Consider the following 24,916-nt stretch of genomic DNA (forward strand, 5'->3'; position numbering starts at 1 on the left):
TTACAGCACAACTGTATTTCCATATTTCTATTTCTTTGGCCACATCAGCTGCAATTCAGGTATTTTTATAATGTGAGCTAAGCAGTCGTAATAAGGGTGCTACATAATGATTATCAGAAGTGTCTTTAAGTCCTTAAGATTCTATCCTTACCCAAACTAGAATTATTTGAATTAATAGGCAGTAAAGAATTTTTGAGTTTCTTCTTGCCCAGCATTTAAGATTGAGGAGTGACTAATTTGATATACTTTTCTCCAGTGGTCTGCCATCCAAGTATTTAGAGATGACTGAGAATGGAGGTGATAAATGGATGGAGAACCTGAAGATAGACAGACCTTCCCCTAATGAAAAAGAGATCATCCTAAATAGTTTTCATTTAAAGAAAAATGGCCTTAAAATGGCTCTCTTTGAGCTGATCGTGCTATGAGAAGATATTCTTTAATTTGGAGGAGAAGCTATCCTCCGTAGTAATTATTTTATGCCATAATGTGTTTTGTGTGTGTGTGTGTCTCCTTATAAAAATGAGGAATTTTGAGGGAAAGAAGAAAAGCTTTCTGAAAACATTTTATATACTGGGGAAATGCTACTTCCTTCCTAAGCATATTTTATTATTACTGTATTTGCATGTCTGAGGGGGGGGGGAATGGATTAGGTAACAGAATTGAGTGTCTGAGGTATCTTCTTACATGATGTCATTTCTCACAATTTCACTTTATGTGGGGATGAAGGACTGCAAAATACATCAGAAAAGGAATGATACTGATCTCAAATTGCAATACTGCTCATACAACTCTCCATACTTTTAAACTACCTCAATACTATGTTGAATGTACAATTTTGTGGAGACCCATGACTTGAAATAACAAGCACATTGTTCCTAAAATTCTTATGCGTCCTTCAATGTCAGTCCTCCATAAATGAGACAGCAGAGCAGACATCTGAAAATTATCTTTCAGGCCCTTTACACTCAAAACATCAGTTAATAATTAACACTGGAATTGCGGTGGGAGAGTTAATTTGTCTAGTCAAACCAGCAAAACTCACCTAAAACAAATGATCTTATTTAAGATATTTAAGTAATTAGACTTCTTGCTAAAAAAAAAAAATTGATCCTCTATAAGTTTTCTAGATTTGTGGCTCACTACTTTTTTAATTTATTATTTAGCCTTTTGAGTTTGTTGTTATAGATTAATATTGGCAATAGAATATGCACTGTGCGACATTTCCTATTTTCTTATACGTATTTGACTCACCTCCACTTAATCGACACACGGCTGAAAATTGCTACTGCAGGAATTAAAATGTGTGTCGTCAAGAAAGAACTACACATTGGGGAAAAAACGAGTGCCATGCACTCTTTTAAAGAATAAAGTTAGTTTTGCGTAACTTGTGTGTGTGCTTTGAATAAAGTTACATTCATAATGAGAGTGATACTGTAACGCATTCCAAGTTTATTTTTGACTAATACAACAGGCATGAAAGAAAACAGGAAAAGTATTTTTTTTAAGTATTTATTAAAAATCTGAACTTTCTTACTTCATTACTAACCTTGTCTGGGAAAGACAACAGAAAGAAAGAATGGAAAATGATTACTACTGTGAACAATGCTGAATCCATGTATACATTCTGCTGGAATATGGAAAAATGGTTTATTTTAATTATGTCAGGCAATACTATTTGCACAGTTACATGCAAGAAGTCACAGAAAACCCATCCCTCTTTTTGAGCAAAGTCCATATCGCGTTGTGCACAGATAACATTACACAACAGAAAGCAATATGACGCCTCATCTTCAAAAATCAGTTCCGTAGTTGGTGCATTCTACCTTAGAATTTAATTTAATTCTAATTAAATCTATAGATAAATTTCAGATAGTACATATCTGAAAAGAAATCATTCGGGTATGAAAATTATGTGCTTCATCTATGCTCCAGCACTGTTCAAGGCACCACTTTCAAAGGATTTGTTTAGCTCTGAGAAGTAGGTTCAGTAATGTTGGCATTGGATCATTTGGGATTAAAAATCTAGATACAAGGAAGATATTTTAACCATCAGCTATTATTGGCCAGCCAATCAAAGGAGAGTGCTAACATTTTACAGTTAATACACTCTATTTAGCAGCCTACATTTAGGTATACTGGTTTAAAAACTACATAAATCCCATAATCCCTTGCAGGGTGGAGTCTGGGCAACTGAATGTAGCTAGCAGAGTGTTTAATGGCTGGATGCCCTTCCTGTTGCCAATGCAGAGTTTTTTTCCAGCAGATATATTCTCATTGTGCCCAGAAAGAAAAAAAATCTGCCTCCACATAGGATCAAACTCACAACCTCCTGATTGTGAGGCAAGAGCTCCACCTCTAGGGCACTGTACCACCCTGTTTAAAAACTACATAAATTGTATTTTTAAAATATCTCAATTGGGCCGGGGATTGATTAGAAGACTTCCAAGGTTTCTTCTAGCCTTATATTAAATGCTCCATTTATGTGAATTGAACTTCTTGGTACTACATGCTACTAGATGGCCATATCTGAGTTCGTTACACTATTTTTTCCTTTTTATGAATTACAGTTCATTACAATAATTGCAATTATGCTGCTTAGCAGTGCCAAGATGCCCTTTACCAAAAAAAAAGGCAATTTTTCTGCAGTGGCCAGGCACAGATGTAGAATTAGATCTAAGATTATTCAATTATTAGATTATTGAATCCTATTGAAAATGATTGTTAGTTGCTTTTTTCTACAATGAAAAATGAATAATGATTAGTTAACTAATTTTTATATTTCAAAATTCCTTGGCATTAAATATAACACTGCAATAGTATTATAAAAATATACGTGCAGACGTCTAAACAGAAATTCAATTCAATACCTTTCTAATTTCTAAATCACGTATCTCAAGCAAGTGGCTCTTGCCTCTATCAGTAATGTTCAGCATTCAGGGTATTACCTAGTTTGAATATATTGTGTGTAAATTCTGAGCGTTCACTTCCTTAGTGCTACTCAGAGGAAGTGTTCAAAAACTTTGTTTACATTTTTAGTTCAAAGGTTTTAACATTACATCTTGGACCTTAACTGTATAATATTATAATTTGGGAAAACAAATCAAATTGCATTATAAAACTAAACTCAGATTACCCATAGTTTGCCCATGGTGTGACTGTATCCAATAAATTGACTTTAAATTTAAACATAAACTCCATTTCAATATGAGATGGGCACCAAATAAATTTAATAAATAGATTAAAAATAAATGAGGAAAAGGAATGCTCATGAACTTAGTGATCATTTACAATTTAATTTGTTATTTATTAAACATGAAACTCGCTTAGCACTGCATTTGAATAAGATTATGGTGCTGAAATTACTGATAGATACAATGCTAGGGGAATATTTAATGAAAATACAACTAGTTACCAACTCCTTCCATTTACGCTCTGATCTCCACTAATATAATAAGAACACCATGACATACACTATCAATTGTCTGTGTTATACATACTTCATGAATGTGATACCCCTTTTATACGATGTATCTATTTTAATATTATAAAGCTTAAGCTGAAAAACCTGTTATCAAGCATTTTACAGAGCCAATATAGTATACCTCTGTAATCAAACTATGACTTACTGTGTCCATCAAACCTAAAATCGCATTCCTGAAACTGGGACTTGTAAAGAAATTTTTGTCATTGATTTAAAATGTTTGGCTTTCAGAAATCTAAAATTGCCATTTAGCATCAAATGGTGATTAAACAGTCACAAACAAAAGAGAATATCAAATGTTGGGACATTTGATGCAACAGATTTCATTGTATTCTTACAAAGATAAACCTTAGGTTACATCCTATTTCCATAGCCAAACCTGATGAACTTTCATAAGACATTTTTCTTAAACGGCTGGCTGAGCCCATATATAGGAGATTATCTACGTGGATACGTGTGACGCCACAGATGTGATGTTTTTCAGGTTTTATAGTTTGTGTGTTATTATTTTTGAACTTGTTCTTTGTTGCCCAGAATTGTATAACAAGGGAGCAGCCGGAAGACTGAAAGTTTGTGAAGGCATTTGTACTCTCCTATAATGAAATGGGTCCCAAGTTTGTTTGGATCCAGACGTTAAGCAGAGTTGGGCCCAGTGAATAGTTGGGTGAAGGCCAGGGGGAAATACAAGGCTATAGGATGGGAATTGAAGAATTATTCTAGAATACAGTAATGGCAAATTTTTATACACTGTTCCCCAAATCACTACACGAATGTTTTACAAAAAGAATTTACAAAAAGACATAAAACTTTTAGATGTTTAAACTCCAGATAAATTTTAGTAGATTTTGTTTCCACAGAAGCAAAAATAAAATAAATCTATTACTTTAGAAGAATGAAAGAATCAAACAGCAAATAGGGTTTTCTTTTTTTTAAAAAAAAATGTTTTTGACTAGTTTCTTATCTACAACAAAACAATTCAAAAACCACAAATACCAATTTCACAGATGCACTGAGTAATTCCTGAAGAGGTTTGTCAGTTACTGCTACTTACTGATGACAAACCAAAGATACTAAGTAAATCCAAACAGATAAAATCTTATTTGGATAAGGATGAACATACACAGCAAGAGCGAATTCTGTACAGGGAATTTCTGAAGAATGAATTCCTGTCTGATAAACCGCCTCAGTTATTGATGGGATATCTAGGTATGGCATCTGTAAAGGAAATCCTGTAACCTACCAAAAAGAAAAAGAATTTTAAATACATGTTTAAACAGCATCAAATCTAAATAGTTACGTAAAAAAGCTCAAACAACACGCGATGAATGCAGGGTGAAGAGGAAAAAAGAGGGCTCACAGAACCTGTCACCAGCTGTCTGGGATCCTTTTTAACTCCATATTTGAAAGAAATCAAAGAACTGGTGAAAGCATCTTGTCTCTTTGATGAGGCCTGGTAATGTCAGAACCCTCCAATAATGCTTGAAAGTAAGCTTATAGAAGCTGGGAATCATATCTATCCTGGATATTAGAGGGTTATAAGAATGAGATCTGAAAGGACTTAATGAACTTTGGCTATAAATCATGTAAGAATTAGAAAGGGATGAAAGATGTAGCAGACTGGTCCAAAAATTACAGGAAAGTATAAAGTCATCAAAGTTCTAGAGATTGAGGACAGGACATCATTCACTGTCTTTCTTTGGTTCCATGAAATAACACGAGTGTTTAACTTGCATATCTTGTTTAAAATATTTTAATTTGTCTGTCTTCTTGCTCAAAAGTTGTAAAAGAACAGTGTTTTTAAAAAAATACATTATATCTAATATTATATATCTTATATATAAGATATATTACTACACACAAAAGATTGTTTGAAGGATTCAGCTGGAAATACATCTGGAGTAAGTAGACTGTTTGGCTTTGCAGGAGTTGCCAAGTCGATTGTTTTTCTGCTGGTTTCAGGATATCTTTTAATCCCTGATTCCAAAAGTAGGAATCAGTCAATGAAACAGAAGATGATGATGATGGGACAAGGATGTGTCCTGGCACAAGAGTTGGGAACCCAAACAATGGCCAAGAACCAAAGTTATCTGCATTATGGGATGATTAGAAGGCATGGAAAAAATATTCAGGGCAAATACGCTGAATCACCCAGGTGAGCAGAAAATTCCTGAGAAGCGAGTGATCCAGAGTAGAAGAAACTGATCCTCTTAGGCTTCCCAAATTCAACTTCATTTGCAATGTTTATATTTTTTTCATCAAGTAGGTTGATAAGTGTTATTCCGTTTTGGGAAGATTATGAGCAACTATGGGGTTTACGTTCATGATTGAATTGCCGGGAGCAATCACCACACCTGGGTCTGAGAAACAGATGCCCATAGGCATTGAGAGATAGTGGAATGCAAGCATTAATTCTAGGACTAGATAATAAGGTGTGTGTGATGTGCTATCATTTGATCAATATATTAAAAAAAAACTCAGAAGCTATTTGCAAATATCTGTGGAGATTCTCAGTCATCCAGGTCACTGTGGTCTCAGAGGTATTTTTTTCAAAAGGCAATGAGACTGTTTTTTTTCCTTGAGGAAGAAAAAACATTAGGCTTCTCATCCAAGAATTTTCATCAATTCTGATACCCCCTCCCCATCAGAATTGATGAAGCTTCTTGGATGAGAAGCAAAACATTTTATTCTTCCTCAAGGGGAAAAAAAAACAGTCCAGTTGCCTTTTGAAAAAGCAGCTTTAAGACGGCTATTTGCAAATAGCACTTTGTGCTGAACAGAGTAATTGAGGGGACTCACAATGTTTAACATTGCAAATGGTTCTAAATAGCTGATATGATGGATAGGAATAGGAAAAGACTAAATGCATCTATGCTGAAATGACTGGTCTAAACAGCTCTCTATTATAGCCAAAGAAGTATTGACGGTGAGTAAAACATACGGAAAATCCTTTCATTAAAATCCCTAATGCCTTAAAATGCAATATTGGCCTTAACCCTCTGTTTTCTCACAAGGAAATACTCAGAATATAATTTATGTAGAACAGACTTGGTTTGAGTACATGCTTATTCAGAGGTTTGGAGACTTCAGAATGCAGGGTAGATAAGGCTGGAGGTTGGCAAAGAAGATACCGGGAGGAACATTGAACTCTTTATTGAATGACCAATTTGACATTAGTGGTGTTGGAACCGGCATTAATGAAACAAACGGACACATTGCTACTAGAACTAAATAATAGCATTTATTGTACAACTCACACTCTGAAACTGCAGATGAATCTGAAATTCTTGATATCATGGCAGAGACTAGTGTCACAGAAGATATATGAAAGTAGAATGTTTGTAGTTGAACCTCATGGAAAAAATGCTATAAGCTACGATACTGATCATATATGTACGTAATGTTATTTCACAGTGTAATACTTTTTTGCAAGGAGTAATAAAATTTTATATCCATGGAGCAAGAAGGCCTCTGAGACTAATCATCATAGCACCTGTCTCCCCCAATAAGATAGTTGGATGCAATAGGACAGTGGTTCCCAAACTTGGCAACTTTAAGACTTGTGGACTTCAACTCCCAGAATTCTCCAGCCAGCAGAGTTCTGGGAACCACCGCAATAGGAGGCTGGCAATGATATCAATGTCCTAACAAGGCAGTGGGATGACTCCTAAAGAGAACAGGGCTGAGAAAAGATTGGAGAAATTACTGGCTAATCGTTCGATAAACTGACTATCTCAGAAACATAATTGCGTTAACTTTTGTTTGTATAGTATAACTAATTGGATGAAGGAGATATCAGTTTATTAGACCCAAGAGCTGATTATGATGTAAATAGAATGAAAAGGGATCCTACTTCCTATGGAGCAAGAGGAATCTAGTTATTAATACAAAATGATACTGTTCCCCCTCTTTTGGGGAAATGTCTTCCTTTACAAGTGTTTCAAGGAACAAAGAAATGATAATTGGTTTCCCTTTATGTTACTGGGATAGTGAGATGGTTTAATAAGGATTCTGCCATATCAACCTTTTATGATTGAAAGACTGTGGAAAGTAACAGTTGTTTTCAAGCAGCTGAACTTGAGACAACTGGCATCACCTGAAATAATATTAAATAACTAAGACATAGTTGAAAAGAGAGTAGCTTCTTATAAAACTAGAGTGGAACAAATTATTTTTTTCATGACTCTTTTATCAAACACTAGCAGCCTAGACAAATTTCCAGCTAAGTGTTCCTCTTTCATATATGAAACCATTGGATAAGAATAATTTTATGCCATGTTTTTCTAAAAGGGTTGCTATCATACCCAGGGCAAATTCACCAGGGACAAAGAAAATAGTGAAGGGAGTTGATGATAGAAGAAAAGAACTGATAGTGACAATCATCTACATTAAATTATTATTCTAATGGCCTGGAAGGGGGGGTAAATTCGAAAATTGCTTAGAATTAAACCAGCATATCTATTGTAAGTCTGTAAGTTCATGCTTTCTACCACTACTATTCATACAGGGATAGATAGAGAATACTGTCAAACACAGGAACCATACTTTTGTGTTAAGTTGTGCCATGCCTTGAAGTGATTAACCAGTGTTCATATTGCTACTCTTTGGGTAACAAAATACTCTAAGGAATAGCCTGAAGCTTATCCTTCCTCAAGCTTTCTCAATAAAAAAAGTTATGAAGGCACCTACCCAAGGACTTCATATGGATAATTATATATTTTTATGGCTCTGTCTTATTCTTGTCTCACTGTTCTGGTTTATCTTATATAGTAATTTGGTATCTGGTTTTACCTCTCACATCTTCTGTTTCTTTGGCCTCATTATCCCAACTAAGAATCTCGGAGCTCAGTTAGTAATCAATTTTTGTTAATGACTGACCACTAACAACCAGGATCCAAATTCTACTTATATTGTGCAAGCAAAATGTGCTTCCATGTGTATAAAGCAAACAATATTTTTTTTCCAAGGGTAGCCCTTCATATCTTATGAAACGTTGTTCGGCAGATGCCCTCTCCCCAAATGAGTGGTTCAGTAACAGTAACAAAACACTAACCCAGTAATGCTCTTGAAAAGCCTCCAAATAACTTTCTTCTTTTTCTTTGGTTATATGTCCGTTTCTAAGCTCAAGCTTAGGAAGAATTTGTCTTAAAACACTAGTACACTGTCGATGCCATCGAGTTGGAAGATGAGATCGCCATTCCATTATTTTATTTTTTAATGTTTTTTCAATTCTGTTTTTCAAAAAAAACAAACCAAGAGGATGTTTATCATCATTATAGTTACTATACTGTTAATTTACCCACTAGTTTAAAAAAAACTCAAATACTGTTTTGTGTGAAGAGTCTTTATGATCATGAAACTTTTAAATTACTTTGTGTCCATTTCCTGATGTAATCATGTTTTGAACACAGTATACAATTTGGGAAGGATGTTAATTTTGTTAAGAAAAATTATAGAGCTAGAACAGCTACAGAACAAACTGGGATAGTGAAACACACTGAATGGTGAAAAAAAAAATACTGAAAAGGAAATGTTGCTAATACTGTATGCATCGTTTCTCAAATAGCACTGTTAACTGCTGCAATTAATAAAAACAAAAGGGTGAAAATTAAACTTATTCTAAGTTTTTTTATGACCAGCAGATAGAAAGCAGAAAGAAACCAGTATTGGGAGATGGTAAGCAACTGTAATGCAATAAAACATGGATGTACAATAGTTCTGCTTGGTGAGACATAGACTTCACAATTTCAGAGAAGTAGACTTAATGCTAAGTGCCTTTAAACACTGATTATTACTTTTAAGTGCCTTCACTTTTTTGTTAACCATCTTGTCCATGAAGCTTGAGGAATGTTGGGGATAGAAAGTGCAATCTAAAAAGAGTATGGATTCCTTTTGGAATTTGCAATGGGAGGAAGATCATCTTACTTTAGTAGTATATATCTTTATTATGGTCAAAGATCAGCGATAGACATTACTTTATACAGTTGATCATCTTACTTAAAAAAAAAAAACTTTTGTAGCAGCATGATGGCTGTCCATCTTCCTCTAACTCTGTAACAAGCATAAATGTTCGCCACATGATAAACAGAATCAGAAAACCCTGCAGGAATGTCCAATCTTGGCAACTTTAAGACTGTGGACTTCAATTCCCAGAGTTCTTTAGCCAGGTATGCTGGCTGGAAAATCCTGGGAGTTGATGTCCTCAGGTTTTAAAGTTGCCAGGGTTAGAGCCACCTGAGCAGTATTGGCAAATGAATTGAAAACATGAGATGCAGAGTGTAATGGATTTTAAAATATCTATCATCTATGAACTCTAATGGACTCAAACATATACGATACAATAGCAGAGTTGGAAGGGACCTTGGAGGTCTTCTAGTCCAGCCCCCTGCCTAGGCAGGAAACCCTACACCGTTTCAGACAGATGGCTATCCAACATCTTCTTAAAGACTTCCAGTGTTGGGGCATTCACAACTTCTGGAGGCAATTTCTGTTCCACTGATTAATTGTTCTAACTGTCAGGAAATTCCTCCTCAGTTCTAAGTTGCTTCTCTTCTTGATTAATTTCCACCCATTGCTTCTTGTTCTGCCCTCAGGTGCCTTGGAGAATATTTTGACTCCCTCTTCTTTGTGGCAACCCCTGAGATATTGGAAGACTGCTATCATGTTACCCTTAGTTCTTCTTTTCATTAAATTAGAGATATTCAGTTCCTGCAACCGTTCTTCCTATGTTTTAATCATGTTTTTACATTTTTAAATTTGATTATTTTTAACATTTTTGAGATTGCCTAAAATTGCAAAATGGTTGCGTATTCGATTAAAACATCCATTACATAATTTGGTGCATTAGCAGCATAAAAATCTCCCAGATCATTATTATATTAGAGGCTGTTTTGGATGATTCTAAGATTATTTTTTTTATATAAATAATGAAAGAGTGTCACTATGGTTGACACTATTTGCAAGAATAAATACATAATTTGACACTTTTCCTAAAGAATAATAACGGATATCCAACCCAATAGCAATTGGTTCCAAAACATTTTTTTTAAATGATAAAAAATAATATATAGTTTGACAGAGTCCCTCAACTTTATAAATGTTATTAATTAAAGTAATTACCTATTTTGTAATTCATCTACCAAACTTCCATCCGTTGCAACATAAAATATTTTTTCTGGCTGAAACAGAACAAAAAGGCAATTGCACAAACACAAGATAACCAGGATTTTGACAGAAATTCTAAGGAAAGGATTTTTTAATTCTGAAAAATGTATGTTTGGAAGATGCCATTCTTGTATTTGGTAACATCACAGATACACACTTGTCCCATTACCTAAAACTCTCACAACTTCTGCTTTACTCTGAATGCTGCTAAGTCTTCATATTCCTTTTACCTTACTATCTCTTCCCTCACATATAGAAAGGAAATTAGAATTTTATTCAGTTCTTCACTGCCAAGGTTTAGGTTCCTGACAGGCTGATTTATTTATTATTTATTCATTAAATTTAAATGTTGCCCATTTCACAGTCAAGTGACTCTGGGCTGATTACAACATCAAAGTAATATAAAGTATTTAAGCATTAAAATATTTAAAATATGACTATTAAATGACTATGTTCTGATGCTGTGATTTAGGCACAAACATGCCATATCCTAACATTCCATTCATTCTCCCAGTAGGTGGAGATATCATCCAGCCCCACCCTGTGAGTGTTGTTTAGACCAGTGTTTTTCAACCACTGTGCCGTGGCACACTAGTGTGCCGTGACATAGTGTAAGGTGTGCCGTGGGAAAAACACTTTATATATAGTCAATATAGGCACAGAGTTAAATTTTTTTAACATTTTCTAATGGTGGTGTGCCTCGTGATTTTTTTCATGAAAAAAGTGTGCCTTTGCACAAAAAAGGTTGAAAAACACTGGTTTAGACTAATTTTGTGTTTTGCATTGACAAGGAGAGATCACATAAATTATCAGAGATTTGACACTGCTATATTTATTTAGTATATTTACTATACTATATTTAGTATATTTTTTTTATACTAAAATGTTTCTTACCTGCACAGTTTGTGTTTTTGAATTCTGGAAATTGTATGGAAGTAATTGTTTCCAAAAGCTTTCCTTTGAAATGTCAAAACTGGTGCACATTGGTGAATTGTTTTGTTGAATGTTAAACCAGACCTATAAAATGTTATTTTAAAAATGACTTACAAAATATATTTATATATTTTATATTTTTATAAAACTAACTGTATCTAAAAACATAAGTTTAATATGTTAAATCATTATTTTAAAATAATAGAACATTTTTTATTTGCCACATTTTTAATTTGTAAGAAATTACCAAGAAAGTTGTAATTTGAGTTGAATTTTTATCAGAGGTCTAAAATATAAATGTCTTATTCCTCCTACATTAATTTATATTCATTATACTGTGTTTCACTTATACAGTAAATTTATTCCTTCACAAGGTACAAACCACTTGGTGTTATATCATTCAATCGTTTTCCTTGCACATAAATGTAGTTGTAATGTATAATTTAAACATATACATTTTACTAATATCAGCAAAATATGTAGAAATAAAATAGGAAAAAAATATTTCAGTTTAACGGCATCATATTCAGAGTCACTTACTTGTTTTTTTAAAAAGAATACTAACGTTCAAATTTTAGCTATATTCAAAAATAGTTTTTATTTGCTCAAGAATATTACTAATTCTTCCCATGTACACAAGTATTGTTTATTTTTGAGTCCTCTATGAGTTTCCTATGCTAAGACATTAAAACAAATGTCATATAAAATAGATAATTAAAATGTGTGCTTCTTGTTCAATCTCTTTCTTCTGAATAAAAGTAACTATAATTTTCGATGACATACAACAAAATGATTAATCCTTTCCTCCCCATTTCCTCATGTAAAATTTGTTTGAGAAATTTTTGTTTGTAGTAATATCAGTTCAGGAGGTTTGGCATTAGAGAACAGTGCTGGGGAAATTTCTTAATTCACTTCTAATTGGGACCTTCTAAAAGAAAATGTACACGTTTGCCATGTTTTAGAAGAATTTACTTTATAATATTTGTTCAATGTAACCAAGTTTGACTTCTAACAATAGAAGGCTGGATCTCTAGCCAATGATGTGATGGAAAAATGGTTTTCTGATTCTCAGATTTTCATTACATGTACTGTTCATTCCATGTTGTACTTTATATATACATTTCATCATAGAGCGATAACAAAGCTTTTAAGATTGCAAAATACAGAAAGCTTTTAACTTTTATCTTTTTCTAAATTTAATTATTTTTTGTGACAACCAAAAAAAAACCAATTACTTCAGCTACAAATCTTCACACTTGCTAAAAGCTTAGATAAATGAAACTCTTCCAGCTAAAGCAAGAGAGCATAGAAACAACTGAACGTGTTTGGAGGTTGAATGGAGAGAGCTGTCCAAGAAATTTTTAATTAGAAACAATGGGATAGCAGTCTGTTTGCTTACATTTTTTAAAATTACAGAGATATCAGAAATGTTCAATATAACTCATCTCTCCCCCCCCCCCGTCACATTAATTATAATACTATAATCATGGAATGTCCAACTACTTGGATAAATTAGGATTGTATATACATTATCAACCCATTTTGTTATAAATACTTACATTTTCCCAGCTGATTAAGCAATCAACACTCTGTAGGGGGCAAAATGCATCAAACTGCTTATAGCAGTGGCCGCTCAGGGGATTCCACAGAAAATATTCTCCATTTTCTTGTGTTGCAACATAAGCTACTTTCCCCTGTTAGCAAAATGTTTGTTCATTCCAAATACAAAATAAATAATTTTATACTTAATTATATTTTCTAATTAATGAATCATTCATGTAGCATAGTTTTGGGGGAAAAAACCATCCTTATGTACATTAATATAAATATCTGATTTAAGTTTTAGAATGAGAACACTGACATATGTAAGGCAGAAATAGGAACACCCATAGCTCTCCAAATATTAATTTCAACACACAACAAACTAACTATCATAGTGCAGTTTCATTTCCTGTTTCCCATCTTTAGCCATTCTAGTTCAAGATTATTGTATGTAATTATTTCTCTTTGCTATTGAAATAGGAAGTATAAGAAATAATTTGTTCTGAAATAAATCCTTAATATTTATGATAGAGTTGTCTTAAATATGAAATTAAATAAAAAAAAATCAACTGAACATGCAAATCAGTGTAAATTGAAATTGTGTTGGTACAATACGCATGCAAGTAATTGTTCCATCAACTATTTTGGACAAATTATTTTTTAAAACTGCAGCAAATATGTAATTGCTATTCAACTTCCCAAATGCATTCTTTTTTTTCTATGCAACTGTTTCCAGTACAACATTTCTGTGCACTGTTTCTTTTTATTATAGTGTGATATTATTACATATTAGAATATAAAATACAAATGATAACAGTGGGGAAATGGGAAGGGCGAAAAGGAGGAATAAAGAGGTGTAGGATAAATAGATAAAAAGAAGAAAAGTTAACTTTTCAGCACAGTAATATCATTATAGCCTCATAATATCAATAATTATGAACATAATATCATTATAGTCTCAACTTTTTACTTTGCCTACTCAGTATATATTACTAGCCATTTCTATAACAAAGAAAATTTGTCTGATCAGTAAATCCCAATCATGCTAGTGACAGAAAATGATGTTGACATGGCCCAATACTGCGAGACTGTCATTTAATTTTAATTCTATTCATTCTACATACTTTTTACAGGTGCTATATTTCTTTGAGTTATTTTATACCCATTTTACTTGCGTAGTGTCGAATGTTAAAGAAAGGTAGAGGTTCCCCTGTACAGCCATGTCCAACTCTAAGAGGTGGTGCTCACTTCCATTTCTTAGCTAATGGAGACAGTATTGTCCGAGGGCATTTCCATGGATATATGGCCAACATGACTAAATGCCGAGGCATACAGAACACTGTTACCTTCCCACCAAAGTGTTACCTATTAATCTATTTGCATTTGCCTGCTTTCGAACTGCTAGGTAGGCAGGAGCTGGGGCAAGTCACGGAGGCTCACCCCATCGTGCAGCACTGTATCTATAATTTGAAGATACTTCTGACATGAATAAAGTAAGAGTAAATCCCAAAGTCAAAATTTCATTTTCCTGCACCTCAAGCATAAAATCCTTTAATGGTTTCCAGATGGAAACAAAGTCGAATGTATTCTTCTCTTTGATTAAAGTGGTTAATTTGGTGATCTCCACAAGTTCCATCAGTTTCTCTAATCATTCTTCCATTGTGGAAGTTAATTAATTAATTAGGTTTAGGTTTAGGTTAAGTTTATTTATAGGCCGCCCTTTTCCCTGAGGGGACTCAGGGCGGCTTACAACTTATATAGGAAGGGGAAACATACAAAGACATATAGGACAATACATAATTAAAAGAGTAGAGCAACATTCATTCAGCATTCGGGCGGGGATGGAATATAATCTTTAACCCCAGGCCTGACGGGATAGCCAGGTCTTGAGGGCTGTGCGGAAGGTCTGGAGGGTGGTGAGGGTACGAATCTCCACGGAGATCCAAAGGGTCGGAGCTGCTACTGAAAAGGCTCTCCTCCGCGTAGTTGCCAGTCGACACTGACTGGCAGATGGAACTCGGAGGAGGCCCAATCTATGCGATCTAATGGGTCGTGAGGAGGTAATTGGCAGGAGGCGGTCTCTCAAGTACCTAGATCCACTACCATGAATTAATTTCCATTTTGGCTTTGTGCACTATCCCTGAGCAAGAAGCACTGCATATTCACATACGCTAGTGAATACTAATGAACACTGTGACATCAAGACCAATTCAGTTTGAAAAGAAACTCATCAAAGCATTTTTAAAAGCACCCATGGCTTAAGTTGCTTGATTTAATATATGGGCTAATGCTTTTCTTCATATAAGAATCTCAATCTGCTTTACAATTTCACTCATTGTGTAGTTTAGAGTATCCGAGAAGCATAGTTTTAATTATTTTGCTAATTCCAAAGTTATTTTGCTCTTACTTCTAACACAGATGTTCCTAATAATACCCAGGCTTTTTTCCCAATGTACAGAAGATAATTACACAGAAGCACTGCGTGTTCTTCTTTATTACCAACACCCAATTCGATGCAATGCTAGAAACAAAAAGGAAAAAAAAGTAAGTTCATCTTCATACATAATAACAGTATAATGTCACTGTGAATAGCAGAGTGTTATTATCATGAAGTTTAGAAGCAGCAAGATATTTCAGGTAGTCATACATTATTCAAAAAGTAAAAAAAAAAAATTATACCCCTACAGCCCCGTTCCATGTTAATTGTTTCTTCCATATTTCAAGATTCAGAAGCTGAAAGGAGTTTAAAATAGGTATATAATAAGCATTTGCTGAGATCATATCAGGAGGAGCTGAAGTTGTTTAATTAATTATCAGCAACGAATGAATCTTCCCCCCCCATTAATTATTCTAACACCTACTTAGCAACCTGGTAAAGAAGACGCTATAAAATATGGTCAAGCAATGATATCATACAGGTATCGACCATAGTGTTAAAACAGTGTGAAAATAATGATTTATAACTGATCTTCACAGTTATGACCATGATTATAACAACCAATGTTCTTGTGCCCATGTCATCAAAGTTCAGGCGTTTAGCAGGTGACAGGAATTTACAATTGTTACAGCTTCCCAGGGTAACATGGCCACCATTTATATGTACTTAAATAGAAAGCAATCTCCCAGTCTATTAATGAACTGACGAGCAGCATTTGAAAAAGTTCCCTAAATAAAGTGCAGATAAGTATCATATGGGTAACGTCTGCTCAGCTTCATTAGAGAGAGGATGAGTTCTTGATATCCTCAATACATTATGGAAGGGAGGGGGGAAGGTGAAGGCATGTCAGACTCACAACAAGTATAGCAATAAAACCCTGCATCCCAGGCATTTAATCCCATCACTTGGAAGTTACTAAAACAGAATTTACAAAATCAGTAAATTGTTATTATTATTATTTGTTACATTTACGCCTTTTATGCAGTTCATGAAGTGAGAGACTCTGAGCAGCTTGCCTCTGTTGATTGCTTGCAGACAAACAATAAATAATATATGCACAAACATCAGGATTACTGCAAAATACTGATATAGAATATCAATATATGTGAATACTTCATGTTTAAATTCTAGGCTTTTTCTAGAATTGGATCTGACTTCCTCTTGTTGTTCAACATATTGCATATTGAGTGCTTTCCCCAATCTGGTGTTAGATGGAGATTACTCTTTCCAATATTTACCCAAATTCATTATTTATGAACATTACTAAAACGCTGGTGAATAATTTAAGCGTGGAGAAAAGAACTCAAGGGAGAAGGCTTTGAATTGCATCTAATATGCAAAAAAAATATGATAATAAAGCAGTTAGATTGGCATGTGAATTCATCTGGAGGACTGTCAAAAGTAAGGAAATCTTTGGTCTGTAGGCTACCAGGAAGACATGGAGTCCTTAATCCTAAACTATCTTTATCTGATAAATTGATTCCCCACCCCCCACCCCCAAATTCACTACTGATCTCCAATCTCTATTCTTAGGAATAATGAAGAATATTGAACAGGATATTACATATACTTGATATGAAATAACTCCTGCAACAAATATGTGATGTCTGTGCTATTTAAAGATAGCATTCTTTCCAGAAATACCTTGAAGAAAAGTTGGAAACACTTTGAAGACACCAAATTTAAACTATCCTTTTGGTTGCTAAGCACCCCTTGATCTATTCCTGAACACCCTCACTGATGCATCGATTATTTATAAATCTATACTGGGAGGTGGCTGGCATTATGCCTGTTATTTTTCATATTATACAATATTTTCAGTGAGGAAGACACTGTGCCTTTATTGGAAAATTCCATTTTGCTGCTGCTTAAATTGTGTCCTTTGCAAGATTGTAAGTGCATAAGTGCTTTATTTTTGAAAGAATCTATATCCTGGTCATTTACAAAGGATGTCTTTAAAAAATCTAACAAAGAAAGAAATTAAGATTTTGAACTAAAAGCCATATCCAGAACAAACTGGATATATTTGAACTAGCATCAGCCACCAAAGCAGAATAATGACTCATTTATTATCCATTGTCAAAACTAAGTGTGATCAAAGGCCTTTCTTTGCATAGATCTCCGGTCAAGATTAACAAAGTTCTTCCTATTATGGAAGAAATAGCACTATTGAGAAAACCTTGGATGAGAAGTGAAAAATCTTCAAGGAAAAACAAAGTCCAGTTGCCTTTTGAAAAAGCACTTTTGAGATATTGAGAAAATCCTAATAACCACAACAGAAACCTCATATTCCTTTCTAACAATAGCCTCTCTTTCATTTGAATTCTTCAAATTCTTTTATGACAACCTTATTTTTGAATACAATATTGAAAATGGTATAATACTGATATAATTGTTTCCCAACAATTATGGGAAAGAGCTTCCCAACTGAATTTTGTATAAGAAGAAATAATATTCCCTTTTGGTTAAATTAAAACAGAAAAAAAAACTCACTTACAACGGAATAAATTGTAATTTTTACTTTCAAAGAGCAAAGAATCAGATTTGACTATTCAAAAGGCAAGGGATGTTTTTAGAAAGATATAAAGAAGAATTGGAGGAAACAGAAACAAATCATAGAAAGAATTTCACTGCAGTCATAACAGATGCAATGGGTATTGGAAAAAGATGATACTGAAATAGGTACTACAGAGAGAGAGATACCATATTAACAGGTAAGGTTTCCATTCAAATATTTTGATAATAATATTATTATAAATATTTGTATTTATGCAGATATTATATAATAATATTATTCTAATTTTTATTCGGGGCATAGTCCAATGGAGAAAATATATGAATATCTTTGAAAATAACAATTACCCTGGATTACAGAAGAACAAAGGCAAATGATGAATGGACCTATAATGCTAATTAATTTTTCAAAAGCAATTAAAAAGAGTAAACCTGGAAAGCTGCTTGGATCAGATGATCTGTCAAGTTTGTGTTATAAGTACTTTGAGGATGAATTTTTACAACATTTGCAAAAGGAAGGAAAGGGTGAAAAGAGGGGAAAGATGCCAGAGACTTGGAAAGAGCTAATATAACAGTTAAACCTAAAAAGGGACAAGATCGGTTTTTTACGATGATTTAAGTTGAAGATTGAAAATGATTTTGCAAGATTTTATTCATGAGGATCAATTTGAGTTTTTACCAGTTGCAAGATAATGTTAAAACCAGGTTGGACATTTTGAAATATTTGAATGTACTTAACTGAAAAACAAGAAAAAACAGGAATAGATGGATGGAAGAATTACTTCAAGCAATTGATTAAAATTCCATCTCTGTTCTAAAATGAATACTTGATAAGAATTTTGTGCTGGGAAGAAAACTATTCAGAGAATGACAAAGCAATTGCTAGAAATATAGTACCGGTATTTTGTAATCTATGAGGAAGTAATTTGAAGCCTTGTTTTTAATTATAATTTTTCTAATCTAATAAGGTTTGGCGTAGAAGAACTTTAATATGCTCCCTATAATGATGTGTGAAGTCCAGATGATTATCTTTGCTATATTTCCAGAAACTTCTACCCTCTCTGGGGAGGGATGTCGGCTCTCTGCTATTAAGACTTAGCAGCAGAGAAAAGAAAGAAATAATATTTTGATGTCAGATGGGAAAAATGCCCTGGCATTGGGAGGACTTGGTTCCATAGCCAATTATTTTTTTTCCACTCTTCTGAGTTTGGATGGATTCTTCCTCATCTGAGAACCTTCTGGGCTTTCTTGCTCCTCAGCACTAGATACAGTGCACACAAAGCTTTAAAGAACTTGTTCTGCATCAAAAGAGAAGAATGGTTTTAAGGATAAAAAGCATGCTAACAAGATAGAGGTAAGTGGTAACTGTATGAAACATGAGAAGAAAAGCTAGTGAGCTATGGGTGATATATCCTATCTCAGAGTAAGACAGAAACAAATCTGGAAACAGAGTGGTCTTTATTAGGGTGTCAGATTCTACTTCTTTTTGTATTATTGCATATCAGAGTAAGTGAGAACAATTTCTAAGAATATCTTCCCCTCTGCAAAAAACACATTCCTGGATTTTATCATTCAAGTTAACTATTTTTTGTAAACTGATAAAGCAGCATGACATTTACATCTTTCACTAGATCCCAAGTACCACATCAGTCTTTTTTCTTTCTTTTCCTAGGTCCACTCTTGGATCAAACTGATTTTTTGATAATTCAACTCTATAACTTAGAGTTAAATTCAGAATAGAACAGACAATATTACAATTAACAAAATAGCAACAAAATCAAAAATTATTTGCCAGTCTATATGAAAAATAACATATTATTAAAATCTCATTAAACAATTATGAGACATAGTGGCAGCAAATTAATCAGTTTTAATTTTTAATATGGTAAATATTCATAAATATAATATATATAAACAAAAAGTCTTTTGGGGTCCTCCATAATTTTTAAAAGTGTGAAGAGGTCCTAAGTGAAAAAAGTACAAGAACAACACATTTATATCTCACCTCCATATAAATACTTCAGAGACTATCATTGCAAATTACATAAAAATAAAACCATTTTTAAAAAGTCAGCAGAGCAGTATTACTATGAAATTTGGCATTACCTCTGATGTCATCCACACATCAACATCATTATTTTCATCCACTGTATCTGCTATACAAGGAATTAAAGATACGAATCTTGATATAAGGTCCTAGAAAATAAATAAGGTGAAATCCAGTCAGCAGGAAATCAAATCAGTAAATCTGTCTGATTTGTTTTATTTGGAATTACAGTATCCATTAATTATTTAGTCATTGTATTATACTTTTTATATTTATTAAGAAATGTAAAGAAAAAGTTCTAATTGGAATTCCAGAAAAATCTAGAGAGAAATGATAATTTGAAATGCCTCAAAGCCATATTTAATTAAATCAGAAAGTTTTTATTTAATAATAAATCATACTCACAGAAGTTGAATTGGGATCTTTTGGATACATATCTAGCAATAATTGTGGTGGATTCAAAGGGCTAATGTATTTAGTTACTAAAATATTCCTTCCCTGATTGTTAAAAACTGAGGTCATTATTCTTCTCTTTGGAAACACTGCTTTCCATGTTTGCTTAAAAATATATGCTCTTTGCAATGGTGTTTCTGCTTCATGATCTGCAAACTAAAGACATATTCAGAATTGTCTCAACTTACAACCACTTAACCATATGAAGTTATGATGAACCTTCCTTCATTTCAAAGTTACAACGGCCATACACACCCTCATGGCCACATGGTTAAATTTTGTGTGCTTGGCGTGGCTCACTTTACAGCCGTTTGCAGCATCTCAATATTTTTCGTCAGTTTTCTGGCATTCCAGCCAAAAAAATGCCCATTGGGTAAAATAAATCTGCTTAACAACCAGTGTTTGCTAAATGACTGCCATAAAAATGTAAAAAAAATCAGGCCCTGTCACGTATGCTTCAACATACAACCAACATGCCATATGACCATAATTTGGGGTTTAATTATGGTCATAAGTTGAGGAGTATTTATAATTGGAAAAAATATTTTGAAAATATCTTGTATATCAAACGAGATAATTACAAATGCCTACCGTATCCAGATCTAAATTATTTTCAGCAGAGGATAACTGAGGTTCAATAGTGGCAAAGATGGTTAAAAAGCTATATTCTTTCAGGTTCTGCCCAAAACATTCTTCTTTAGGGGGTACATATGTCTTACTCCAAGTATATCCAAGTACAACAGGTGGCATATCTATCTGAAATGTTCCACAGATCTGAGAACACATACATTTTAAAAATACATATAATAAAGTCATAGTAAACATCTGATGGGATGGCTGTGTTACAGGGATTATACTGACATGTTTAAAACCATATTTCTTGTTTTTCATTACCTTAGATTGTTCAAGCAGAGCAGAGAAAGGAAACACAATTGATCCAAGCCAGTTTTTTCTTATGTAAGAATGACCACTGCAACTATTTGGGCAGGCATCCTAGTTAAATATATAACTTGGATTAATATTTTGTATTTAGATGAATGCATGTATCTATGTGCAAGAGAGAGAATGCAAGATAGCATATGTGCATTTTAAAAATACAGTATCCCCAATTGCAACTTTCGAATTGTTTTCAAAAGTAGTCCCATATATAATATTAAAATAATCTAACTGGAAGTGACAAGAGTGAATCATATTGGCCAAGTCAGTATGCTCCATTAATAGTTAGTTGGTTAACTAATCGAAGTGGAAGAAATACATCAAGAACATAATGAAGTGGAGCATTCTGAACAGTGTTTATGCATAACATCCTCTTTTCTTAAACAATATAATAAGAAATATAACAATTATATTCGGGACTTAATGATAACTTTCAATTTGTTAATCAAAATAAAAAAAACCTATTGATTCTGATTTCTTACACTTATTTACAAATCAGTATGATTCCTTATTTAAAAGTTTATTCTTTTTTCAAATACACAATTTACCTCATGCTTTTCAATCACAAATTCATCAAAAATGCTAATATTTATGTTGTCTTTTATTTTAGATAGACCTAAAAAGGTATAATCATGTGCTGGAGAGCTGAAACAAAAAACAAATATTTGAAATGAGACCCAAAAAAGTTCTATTTTTTCTACTTTAAACATATACAAATCAAAAATATTGTTAAAATATTCACGATTAAACAGTAATACTATTTAAACTATATACTGCGCTGTACAAACTCTAAATCTTCTGTACAATCGCTTACATATGTTTCCATTTGAAACTCTGAAATCACTTCTAGATTTAGAAAATATTAAGTCTCATACATAAACATTTAATGGACTATTCATATCTGTTAATTTCGAGTCTATCATTTGTGTGAATTTCCATAATTTGCATAATTATAAAATTGACTAAATGGCATTATTTGCAATCAAATTTCAGTTTAATAAAGATAATCTTGAATCAATGATCTACTGTTTTAATTGACTCTCAGTTTAAGCATATAGCGGAATTACATAATGAGGAAAATGGTAAACTGATGCCAATAATACAAGTTTAGATTTAGATTACATCAAATATAATGGACATACTGTTCCCTGAATAATCTGTTAAAGTGAATTTTTTCTGTTTTCCTGTTTTCTTTATACAGCAAACCCCCTCAAAACATTCAGGTAATAAATAAGAAATCATTGTTTTGGGTCATGTTTCACTATATGCAGATAATGTACAACTAAAGTCCAATGCAATGTCTAAGACAGTGTTTCTCAACCTTGGCAACTTGAAGATGTCTGGACTTCAACTCCCAGAATTCCCCATTCGCTGGTTGGGGAATTCTGGGAGTTGAAGTCCAGACATCTTCAAGTTGCCAAGGTTGAGAAACACTGGTCTAAGAAAATGGAACCAATTGCAGTGGGAGAAGTATTTGGACACAGAGGAGACATGGAATTTTTACTGAGTAAATGCCACATTCATCTTACTAAAACAAGTTTTATTAAAGTTGAAATGTTAACTCACTTAAAATCAACTTGAATTTCTTCGTTCCAGCATGGATGAGAGCCATCTGCAGTGCTAGTCTGATAAACTGTTTTCTGAAATGTAACTTCTACAAAAGGATGAACGGTCACCTAAAACGGAGCAAATGTTTTACCTTATTAAAATGGAAAGGAAGAGCAGTTAGCAAAGTTACATAACCTCTTTCTCTTCTCACTGTGGACAGTACAAAAAGCAGTTATTACTTAAACACAGTACTATTCTGTTTCTACTTATGCTAAAACAATTTGCAAAATACGGTAAGGTATAGAAATAATGGAAAGTGCTGCTTCCAGTGTTCTTTCCAATCTCTTAAACAGAGTCACTCACAGTGTAACTGGGAGGGAGAATGAAGCAGTTAACCAACATTTCAAGTCACTGCCTCTTATATCAGAGAATGCACTGGGCGGGAGGGGGTGTTCTTCATAACCCTGGATCTGATCTGCCCATTTTCAAACTCAAGATTTCTTTTGCTTTCTCTCCCCACCATACACACACACACACACACTTCAATCCAGTTCTGTTTTCAGATAAATATTGTCCTAATGGAGAGACAAGTTGTAAAAATTCTTGAGCCCCTTTCCCTAACTTTAATAATGCAATGGGTTAGTCTAGATGACAAGCTAATACTGTTCATATTCTTCTCATAAGAATAACTCCTTGAGGGGAGGGCGAAACTCAAAGAGTGCCTGGCCCAAAGTCACCCATTTGGTCTTGATGCCTAAGGGAGGGTGTGTTAGATATTCCCTCCCGCTGACAGACTGCAAGAGGTTTCCACCAAGGTCCTCTGTTCCGGCAGGAACAGAGGTTGAATCTCATTGGCTGAGAGGTCTGACAGATCCCTTTAAAAGGGGATGCTGTCCGACCATACCCCAGCCGGATGTTTATTTGACTTGCAATAAGGAGCTGTTGTTGCTTAGCCTTTTGTGCCTCTTTTACCCGATGTAACACTGGCGACAAAGATGGGATCGGAAGACGATTAGGCAAACAAAGAGAGCAAAGCCTTGCAAGTACATCCAGCCCGGAGCATTCCGTGAGGCATTGAGCTAGACATCGCTGAACACCCAGAGAGAACCAGAATGGCCATGCACGCCCCACCAACTCCGTACAATCCAGCTACTGTACACTGGGAATCGTACATGCTACGATTCGAGTGTTTCCTGGAAGCGAACGACCTCACGGGCATCCCAGGAGCCCGGAAAAAGAACTTATTCTTAGGGTACTGCGGCTGCGAAGTATTCGAGATGGCGAAAAATCTTTCAGAACCGACCCCTCTGCAAGCCGTATCCTGGTCTGCGCTACAACAAACGCTGAAGACCCACTACGCGCCGCAGCCATCTAAATACGTTCGCAGGTACCAGTTCAATATATGGAACCAGAAAGAGATAAAATAGAAAAGTTTAAGCGTAAAAACTCCATACAAGTGATTCTGACACCCAAACCTGAGTAAATATTATAGCCACATGTTTTTATATAGAAAATAAAATAAGAATAAAAGTTCACCCTGGTCTTGCTGTAAAAACACTGTTACATTATCCATGTTAAAATACATCTTTAAAAGTTCCCTAAAGCTTTCATTAAAATCTTAATATTTAATCCAGGTCCAAACTTCACATTTTATAACCACAAATTTTATTTTCTTCTACAGTCTTTTACATTTTGCATTTCCTTAAGACACGTAAAGGAATTAACGTCACATCTTCTGGTGAGATGGCATTAATAAAAACTATCCAGTTAAGGATATTGCTTTATGTTCCTTGATGTTATATTTTTGCTGGCTGTTTCCAAAACCCACACCTCCATAATGAAAACATTAAAATCCATCTATTGA

General features: G+C 34.0%; 1 protein-coding gene across 1 annotated transcript in view; it reads right to left on the reverse strand.

The window, feature by feature from the left end:
* Positions 1-4,490: 4,490 nt before the first annotated feature.
* LOC106539441 (protein CC2D2B) overlaps positions 4,491-24,916 on the reverse strand; it is a 47,585-nt gene continuing 27,159 nt past the window's right edge. The window contains exons 24-35 of the mRNA XM_087702382.1: positions 23,071-23,180; positions 22,053-22,149; positions 21,463-21,561; positions 21,160-21,342; positions 20,521-20,724; positions 20,175-20,264; positions 15,525-15,638; positions 13,135-13,269; positions 11,537-11,659; positions 10,598-10,656; positions 8,532-8,709; positions 4,491-4,717 (exon numbers count right to left, since the gene is read on the reverse strand). Coding sequence (XP_087558508.1) covers positions 4,529-4,717; positions 8,532-8,709; positions 10,598-10,656; positions 11,537-11,659; positions 13,135-13,269; positions 15,525-15,638; positions 20,175-20,264; positions 20,521-20,724; positions 21,160-21,342; positions 21,463-21,561; positions 22,053-22,149; positions 23,071-23,180 — 1,581 coding nt within the window. The 3' untranslated portion in view covers positions 4,491-4,528. The remainder of the gene's footprint in view (positions 4,718-8,531; positions 8,710-10,597; positions 10,657-11,536; positions 11,660-13,134; positions 13,270-15,524; positions 15,639-20,174; positions 20,265-20,520; positions 20,725-21,159; positions 21,343-21,462; positions 21,562-22,052; positions 22,150-23,070; positions 23,181-24,916) is intronic.

The sequence above is a fragment of the Thamnophis sirtalis genome, unplaced genomic scaffold (genome assembly GCF_051295495.1).
Source record: "Thamnophis sirtalis isolate CommonGarterSnake01/CBP01778 unplaced genomic scaffold, rThaSir2_p1.2 scaffold_15, whole genome shotgun sequence".
NCBI lineage: Eukaryota > Metazoa > Chordata > Lepidosauria > Squamata > Natricidae > Thamnophis > Thamnophis sirtalis.